The 8,840-nt window shown below is 47.9% G+C and overlaps 3 protein-coding genes across 3 annotated transcripts; 1 reads left to right on the top strand and 2 right to left on the bottom strand.

The window, feature by feature from the left end:
* Positions 1-1,646: 1,646 nt before the first annotated feature.
* Positions 1,647-2,504, bottom strand: LOC107278891 (uncharacterized). Its single transcript, XM_015755882.3, has one exon. The coding sequence runs from the start codon at positions 2,387-2,389 to the stop codon at positions 1,985-1,987; it is 405 nt and encodes a 134-aa protein (XP_015611368.1). The 5' UTR covers positions 2,390-2,504; the 3' UTR covers positions 1,647-1,984.
* A 1,758-nt stretch (positions 2,505-4,262) lies between these two features.
* LOC4347730 (mavicyanin) lies at positions 4,263-5,320 on the top strand. The gene is made up of 2 exons (XM_015755830.3): positions 4,263-4,535; positions 4,635-5,320. The coding sequence occupies exons 1-2, from the start codon at positions 4,349-4,351 to the stop codon at positions 5,018-5,020; spliced, it is 573 nt and encodes a 190-aa protein (XP_015611316.1). The 5' UTR covers positions 4,263-4,348; the 3' UTR covers positions 5,021-5,320.
* Positions 5,321-6,621: 1,301 nt separating this feature from the next.
* LOC4347729 (probable aquaporin PIP2-7) lies at positions 6,622-8,038 on the bottom strand. Its single transcript, NM_001403935.1, has 2 exons — positions 7,255-8,038; positions 6,622-7,153 (listed from the first exon to the last, which is right to left on the bottom strand). The coding sequence occupies exons 1-2, from the start codon at positions 8,002-8,004 to the stop codon at positions 7,031-7,033; spliced, it is 873 nt and encodes a 290-aa protein (NP_001390864.1). The 5' UTR covers positions 8,005-8,038; the 3' UTR covers positions 6,622-7,030.
* Between the last annotated feature and the right edge of the window lie 802 nt (positions 8,039-8,840).

The following is an 8,840-nucleotide window of genomic DNA, read 5'->3' as shown; positions in this document are numbered from 1 at the left end:
TGGCAAGAAAACTATGGCAACTCTAGGCAATGTTAGTATATGAACCAAACAGCCCCTACATGCTTTTGTTAACTGATAAGTAATTAATTAACACTTGACATTCTGCAATTAAAGTTATTAAACTCCCTTCACAACAAACTAACACCTTTTAATTTGCAGAACTCTCCAATTGCTTACGTTTAGCTGCTCTATCTTCCATCCACTTTCCTCAATTAATTTCCAGTGTGATTTGACACTTGGGGCAAAAGTTCTGGAGATCATGGACGGAATTAAGGATGTTTTGTTGTGGAATTCCTACGTGTCATGTTGCCAGGAATGGTTTAGCTTGCTGAAATGAACAATTGTAGCTACCAAGAAGTTTTCCCATATCAGCAAGAAACCAAATTAGCTACCAATTTCAGTACCTGAATATATATATAGTATCTAAATGTAATTCTAAGTATGACAGTATGAACGGTAGATTCTCTTGTTAATTTTTTTTTGGAAATTAAAGATATACTCCTGATGAGAGTAATGACAACTAATGAGAGATACAATTTGATCAGTAATAATCTGAACGACACATGCTTAACAGAATGCAAATATATCTACTGCTAATTAAGTTCTTCTCCACAAACACCTATGGGTATGTCTGTGCAAGGAAATAGGATTAATATAAAGAACTTATTGCCAACAATTACACATTTGCCAGACAAACACATCTGCACGAGATATTTAGCTTGCAGAGCTAGATTTTCCGTCCTGAATGCAGTTAGCTTAAAACTGTGCTCCAGTATTATGAGCACGTACGTTGTGCTGATCTTTTCAGGGATAGGTAGATCAGTATTATCAATGCGTTGATCTAGCTATTTATCAAAGCCCTGAAATTTGACGGCACGGCACGGTTGATCTTTTCAGAGCATATATGCGTCAATTCGTGCGTGCGTACATGCCATTGGCTTGTTCTTGCAAGCAAACTGTAGGCCATGTTTAGATTCCAAATTTTTTATTTAAACTTTCAACTTTTCTGTCACATCGTTTTAATTTTTTTAAATTTCTAATTTTGGCATAGAACTAAACACAGCCGTAGTAGTACTACTCTGTCTGCACCGGATCAAGCCTATCAAACTGCAGCGGTATTCAAACTGGAGTACCCTTTCAGATACAGGTAGTAGTTGCAGTACAATTGTACAAATTCAGATACATATACATTGCCAATTCAAACTTCCAAAGCTGCCAACCCTTTGAATTTTGATTGATACTCCTGTTGCCAGCTCGTGACCACCTGAGAAGTTATAGCCAGCTAGTTCTGCTTCCCGATTCCTGACCGATCGATCGATTCCGCAAATTTCAGAGCTGCCAATTCCAATTCGAACTTTGAAAAACGTACACCTTGCTTCACCTGCATTTGTACCAGTATTCAATTTCAAATCTACCCTGGCTAGCTGCAAACGTGGGGCCACGCGATGCGTATGCTTGCAGGGAAGCTAGAATGCATCTCAGCGAAGCTGCGCCTGCGTCGACGAGGGTGACGAACCTTGCAGATCTGGAATGTTCTAGAACTAGGCGTTTGATTTGGATTTCAGATACAAACTGCAAGTACAGATCCCGAGGTCTCTGGCCACGGTGACGCGAAAGAGAGAAAAAAAAAAGATCGGGAGTGGTGGTGGAGCATTTCAATTTTCAAGATCCGGAAACTTGGAGCTACAGCTAGCAGGTCTGGGCCCAGCTAGCCACAGTTCAAAATTCGAATTTCAAATTTTCAAATGGGAGTGGTACGTAAGCAGCGCGAACAACTCCAAATCTTGCTGTACAAGCTGTAACACTAAAACGAGTCCTTGTCGTCTTTCTCTTTCTTCTCTGAAAAGCTAGACTAAAAGCACGGACATGTATAATACTAGTAGTACTCCAAAAACAACCCTCAGATTTCGTGGTAATTACACAAAAGCCCTTCTCCCTCCCCATGGCTTCCCTCTCCGGCGATCCCAAAGCTTAGCTTTGCTTGCTAGTACGACACGGCGATCTCCGGCGACTCGTCGTCCCTCTTCCTCTTCCTGCTGCTGCTGCTGCTGCTGGCGGCGGTGGCGCGCTTGGGCGCCGTGGCAGCGTAGAGCTCGGAGAGTAGACGGTACCTCTTCCTCGCCCTCCTGTCCAGCTCCATCTCCGCCGCCATCCCGGTGAACTCCTCGATCTCCTCGCCCGCCGCCGTGGTCGCCGCGCAGGTGTTCACTGACCGCGGGGAGGACGTCGTGGAGGAGGACGACGAGGAGGAGGACGCCGCCGCCTCGTCCCCTCCGCTGCTGCAGCTGAGCTGCACGAGCTGGTCGGCGACCGCCAGCTCCGCCGCCGTGAAGACGCCCCCGATCCCGAACAGCCCGCACGCCAGCTGCTGCGGCGCGCACAACGCCATGGCTAGCTAGAGAGATGAGATGAGGCCTCGAGCTCGAGGAGGAGGATGGAATGGGAATTTCTAGGTTTTGGTTGGGGCGAGATGCGAAATGGTGGGGAAGAAGATGAAACGGCTTGGAGTTGGAAGGAGGAGGAGGCAGCTTTATAGCGGGGGAAACCGACTCGGTCGGTCGGATCAGGCTCGAGGCGACGTTCGGTGACACTGGCGTGTGGGCCCCGAACGTCATGCTCGGTCGGCCGATTCGGTCGGTCGGGATCGGGCTCGAGGGCGGAGAGACGTTCGGTGACACTGGCGTGTGGGCCCCGGTGGTCAGGGTCGGAGGAGTGGACGGGCGCGGCCGCCTCATCGTGGGTCGCTTGACCGTTGGTTGTGCTGGGCCCTTCGCGGGGAGCCGATGGGAGCGCGGCACGTGGATACGTGGGGGGTTGCAGTTGAGTGGGCCTTGGACGGAGGAAGTGGTGGGCTGGGCACTGCAACTGGGCCCGATCCTGGAGACGAAAGCTGGAAACAACTCCGTCCAGATTGAATTGAACTGTCTCTTTGCGAGCATCCATGAAACAGCTGCAGGTTGGTGTTGCATACAGCAGTCAAAAATTTTGAATTTGATGATTAAAAAAAAAAAGGAATCTGGATGCCCTGTGGTGTGTAATCACCAAAGAGCCTACTGGTTTCAAAATTCAGAGTAGCCTACTATTACTACTTCCATCATTCCATGGAGTTATGTAGGAATTTGGAGGAGTTTGTTCAGAAACTACTTGAGGACTGTAGGTTTATCTGAAAATTAAATATATTTTTCAGGGATTGTGACGCCTATTCTGCATCCGGATGTGAAAATATATGGGCTGCTCACCTTGTTGACGAGAGATCGATGGTCCTGTAAGACCAGGTTGCAATCATACTCTGTCAGATGTGGGATAAGGAATTGAGGACAATGTCCTCCATGCATTGTACTGCAGGAGACCCAATCGCCACAAGAATCGGGTCCAGAATTGTGCAATCAATGAAATCCGCCGACTAAATGATGTGCACAAAATCAATGCTGCTGGATTACTGGAGCTTTCTTGCGACGATGGTTTCGGACGCTTCAGTTGTTGTCGTCGACTTGTCGCTTGCAATTGCGATGCACGAGAGCAGTTCAGAGTTTAGACCCTTCGCCGGCGGCAGCAGAAGCTTCGACGAGAACCTCTCCGGCCGCTGCGGCGGCGGCGGCGGAGACGGCTTTTCATCGGCAAGTGCTACCCTTCAATCTCCCCACTGTGGACACTGAATTGAGCTGCCAAGCAAGCGTAATTTCGCCCTGATCTTGCTGGCAGCAGGATGTAGTACTTGTCACTTGATCTGTTTCTGTCGCCTCATTTATCTTCTTTCTAGTATTCTGCATTCCATTTAGGTTTCTTTTCCATTCATGCGTAATTGCAATCTTATGCTGGTAAGATGCATGACCGAAAAAATCAATCAGACTTTCACCAGAGCTTTCGTCCCTGAGATCGTAATGAAAGAAGCTACTAAGTTTGTTCTGAAAACTCAATCAGAGTTCAGACATACTCCGTAACTGAGAAGAGAAATGTTGTCATCGGAAACGCCAGATCAAGAAAGAAAACAAAACCACAACTAAAGAAGCTAGACCAAAAGAGCCTGAAAAAACCAACCCAAACTTAACTAGAATTTTCTGACCCAGGTATCACGAGCGAGCAATCACATGATCAAATCATTATTCAGACTTGACCTGGTACACAACACAACACACACCAGTAGAGATCATTATCAAAGCAGGCAGAGGTGTGCTACGTCACTGTACTTGTAGATGTCGTCGACGACCAGGCCAACCTGGCAATGTAAATTATGCAACAACCCTAGCAAAGCCATTGTTGATTTATTAATTAGCCATTTAAGTTCCCAAATGCAAGAACACACGCACCACCTAACCTCTCTGTATACCAATTCCAAATTCGATCGATCATGGTGGCCAAGGCTGCTTGTTTGCCGTCAGCCGCCGCCGTGGCGCTACTTCTCCTTGCGGCGGCGGCGGCGGCGGGCTTCGCCGGCGCGACGGAGTACACGGTCGGCGACTCCGAAGGCTGGACCATCGGCCCCAGCTACCTCGCCTGGTCGACGAAGTACAACTTCACCGCCGGCGACACTCTAGGTCAGTTCGTTCGTTCGCTCGCCGTCGATTCGCTCATGATCAGCATCTCGTCTACCTCTGGCTCGATTCGATCTCCTGATGTTGTTGCGAGCTGTGCAGTGTTCAGCTACGTGCAGCGGCAGCACGACGTGCTCCGGGTGTCGCAGGACGCGTTCCGGACGTGCGACCCGGCGAACCAGACCGTGCAGCGGTGGGCGTCGGGGCGCGACGTCGTGGAGCTCGCCGCGCCGGGGAGCTACTACTTCATCTGCAACGTCAGCGGCCACTGCCTCGGCGGGATGAAGTTCTCCGTCGCCGTCGGCGAGCCGCTGCCCCCGCCATCGCCGCCGCCGCCTCCCCCGCGTGCGCCCTTCCTGGCGCCGCCGCCGCCGCCGCCCGTCGGCTCCGGCGCCGCTGCCGCGTCGTCGACGTGGCGGCGACGGCGGGTGGCGTTGATGGTGCAGGTTTCTTGCCTCGCTCTGATCATCATCGGCATGTGGAATTAGCTGTTGATTAGTTGCATGATGTGATTGATCAAGAATGTTTATGCTTGATCGTTGACCTTGACCGTACCATTCATTGCATTGGTTGGAGAGAGAGTGATGATGTGTTGTCGTGTTGATTCGTTTTGTGCATGGATCACAGGCTCATAGAGTTGACTTGGTGTTCTATTGGTCAAGTACGTACTGTCTGATCACTTCTTCTGAGTTCTGAAAGTGCCTGTACTATTCTCCAGCGTTTTTTATTTTTATTTTACAAATGTTAAATGATACTTTTGTGAGATTTCACATGGTAATTTTGCATCATATGCAGGCCCTTTTTTTTCATGGTTATCGATTTTGGTTTTCGTTAAAACGCTTTCCATGCTTTTAAACAGTGTATTTCATGAAAAAAAAATACCGTATGAATTTTTTCTTCAAATATATTTTTAAAGTAACTTTTTAACTTTATATACTAGTTAATTCATTCGTTAATACTCTCAAATAGTTACATAAAATATCAGGCTATCTATAAATTTCATCTATCTCAAACGGGTCCCAATAGGCCGGCCCAATTGATTGAGAGCACGGCCGAATCCGGCCCATACAGTTACTGTTAGCCAAAATCTCAATTTTTGACTGCACACTTGTTCATTCAGTACTGGTAGCTCTCTGCAATCCAATCCAGTAGCCAGGACATTTCATTCCCAAGCAATCAAAATGGAGAGTTTGTAGAGAGAGAAAGAGAGAGTATGAGAGGGAGTTACTTAATTTTTTTACATATATACAAGCGCGTGCACACGCGCGCACATCACTACATACGTAACATCCACTTACACATCCACAAATGCACACCCTAACACACACTCATAGATATAAAAACCAGTGGCACATACATAATCTCACTAAGTTTCTGTTAAAAGCTTAGTTACATGCACGTAATAACAGTTTCACCGCCACATAATTGATCCTTCCCCATCCAAGAGAGAGTTAATGATCACGAAGGATCATATGCCCATACATGATATCATGTGTGTTTCACTAAACCATCACTTTGGAATAGCTCCGCATGGAAGGCATGTCCAATTCTAGCCAAGCACACAACTCCGGTGTGAAGGCAAGTGATGTGCCTGGGACATCTTTGGCTCGTTTGGCACATGGATAAAGCTCTTCCATTACCGAAATCCCTCCTCTAGGGGGATTGCGTTGATCCTCTTCCCATCAGCTGATCCCCTCCTGTAACGGAAGTTGATCCTTTTTTTGTATATGGATGAAGCAAATTAAAGTTGCTTGGATCAGTAGTACTGGACAGAGTGAAAGGAAAACGATTGAGGTAGACGACAACGTACTAAGACAGTGGGAGAAGCAAGGAGATCGAGGAGGACACTGGCCTTACAACTGAGATTATGTCATATCCAGTGTAGCAAACATCCAATGGCTCGATCGAGAGGATCGCTACAGTGCTCTCTCTGACAGAGGCGACGTAGCGGTAACGGTGCACAAGATTAGAAATGAGAGGCGGAGCTCAACTGAGTGACAATATGTCAATATGTGAGCGAATCAATGTGTTTTGTACCGAATTATGGTTGATCTCGATTGAACGACTGTGAAGATGGCCATGAAACACAACCTAATGAATGGCGATCGCATGCATTATATTATTCCGCATACGAAAATTTGTACATGGCTAGATAATTAAGCTGCACAATATATATATATACCCAGTATAATAATTACCACGACAACATACGCACACATATTGACATAATTAAGCCTGCTACGTAACAAAGCATCATCCATAAACACGCGTACCGTGCCGTGCATGCATACAGATACATACAGGCACTCCACTTATTTTACAACCATTCACACTCTCACACTGAAAGTCCCAAATAAAACTGACAACAGACGCATGCATCGATCATATCATATGCATGATCGTCCATAGTCGTAGATTGTAAATTGAACAACGAAATCAAGAACAATTAATCAAGCAGCTGATCGATCTCTCGTATCAAATGAACATCGTCGTCTTCCTCACGCCGTCACGCTGGTGCTCCTGAACGAGCTGAGCGCCTTGGCGGCCTCGCCGCGCAGCACCAGCTTGTGGTACGCCGCCGCCAAGAACGCCCCGATCACCGGCCCCACCCAGAAGATCCACTGCCAAAATTCATCAAATTAATTACTAGTCGATTGATTAAGAAAAAGTTTTAAGAAGTGAATCTATTCGAATGAATTTAATTTTGTTCGTTCTCTCTCACGTGGTCTTTCCAAGCTGCGTGCTGGTTGTACAGCACGGCGGCGCCGAGGCTCCTCGCCGGGTTGATGCCCGTGCCGGTGATCGGAATCGTCGCCAGGTGCACGACGAACACCGCGAACCCGATCGGCAGCGGCACGAGTACGGGGATGAAGGAGTCGCGGGCGGTGCGCTTGGGGTCGGTGGCGGAGAAGACGGTGTAGACGAGGATGAACGTGCCGACGATCTCGGCGCCGAGGGCGCCGGCGGCGGAGTAGCCGTCGCTGACGGTGTTGGCGCCGCCGCCGAGCGCGTCGTAGGGGCGCTTCATGATCCCCTTGACGATGCCGGCGCCGGCGATGGCGCCGAGGCACTGCGCCACGACGTACAGCACGGTGCGGACGAGCGACAGCTTCCGCCCGAAGAAGAGGCCCAGCGTCACCGCCGGGTTGATGTGCCCGCCGGAGACGCCGCCGGTGCAGTAGACGAGGACGAATATGGTGGCACCGAACGACCACGCCACGCCGAGGTAGCCGACGCCGGTGCACGCGTCGACGGTGGCCCTCTGGTTCTTGTACCCGATCACGGTGGCGATGCTCACGTAGAGGAAGATGAGCGTCGCCATGAACTCCGCGATGAGGGCACGGTACAGCGACCACTTACCCAGCTCGCTCGTGTCCAGCAGCGGCGCCGGCGGCGGGTCCCAGTACGGCGCCTTCGCCGCCGCCGCTCCGCCCTCCACCGTCTCCACGGCCACCTCCTCCTTCGACGCCATGGCCTTCTCTCCTACTCCTTATCACCACGAAGACGATGAGCCAACAAAGAGGGGAGGTTTAAATAGGCAAGAGGAGAGAGCATGGCTTGCCGCGAGAGAGAAACGAGATATTTGGCGCGGATTCTTTCCTTATGATTCACTGCTTCCAGTACATTTTCTTTTTCCGATTTACTGAAAAAGTGTCGCCACATTATGTGGCTGAGTACTGTCGGATTTTTTTTTACTTTATTTGATGATCTGGAATTGCTGTCTTTGTAGCAGTCAACTTTGTTGTTGTAATTATATATTTATACAAATTTACAATATAAATACATGCAGACTATTTCTCTACTATTATAAAAACTGAAGATGTTTTTAACGGTATCTTGGTACGTCATCTGCATATAAATCGGTTTTAGTTTTATGTTAATCTCTATCTCTTCTTAAAAAAACAAGAAATTACCTTCGTCAGTAAAAGAAAGAAAAAAAAAAGGTCCGGCACAAAAAGTTAAAAAAACAAAAGAAGAAGTCCGACTGTAAAATAAAAAGTCCGACTAAAAAGGTGAAAAAAAGAAAACAAAAGGTCCGACTAAAAACGTTAAAAAAAGCTTTTGTAGTCGGTAAAAAGACATGTCGTGGTAATAAAAATTGTCCGACTCACGAAAATAAAACGTAAAAACTCTCGCCAGTAAAAAAACAAAAATGTCCGTTTGGTTTTTTTTTCACCGGTTTTTTCCCACGCGCTAAGGCTTTTAGTTTTGTTCATCTATTTTTTTATTCCGATGTGTTCAACACGCCTCTCCCGGACGCTTTTCGTTTGTTTCGTCATTTTTTTCTCATAGTAAATTTTACCATAG

The sequence above is a fragment of the Oryza sativa genome, chromosome 9 (assembly GCF_034140825.1).
Source record: "Oryza sativa Japonica Group chromosome 9, ASM3414082v1".
NCBI lineage: Eukaryota > Viridiplantae > Streptophyta > Magnoliopsida > Poales > Poaceae > Oryza > Oryza sativa.
Note: the sequence above shows the minus strand (reverse complement) of the source record. Positions and strands in the feature narration are given on the sequence as shown.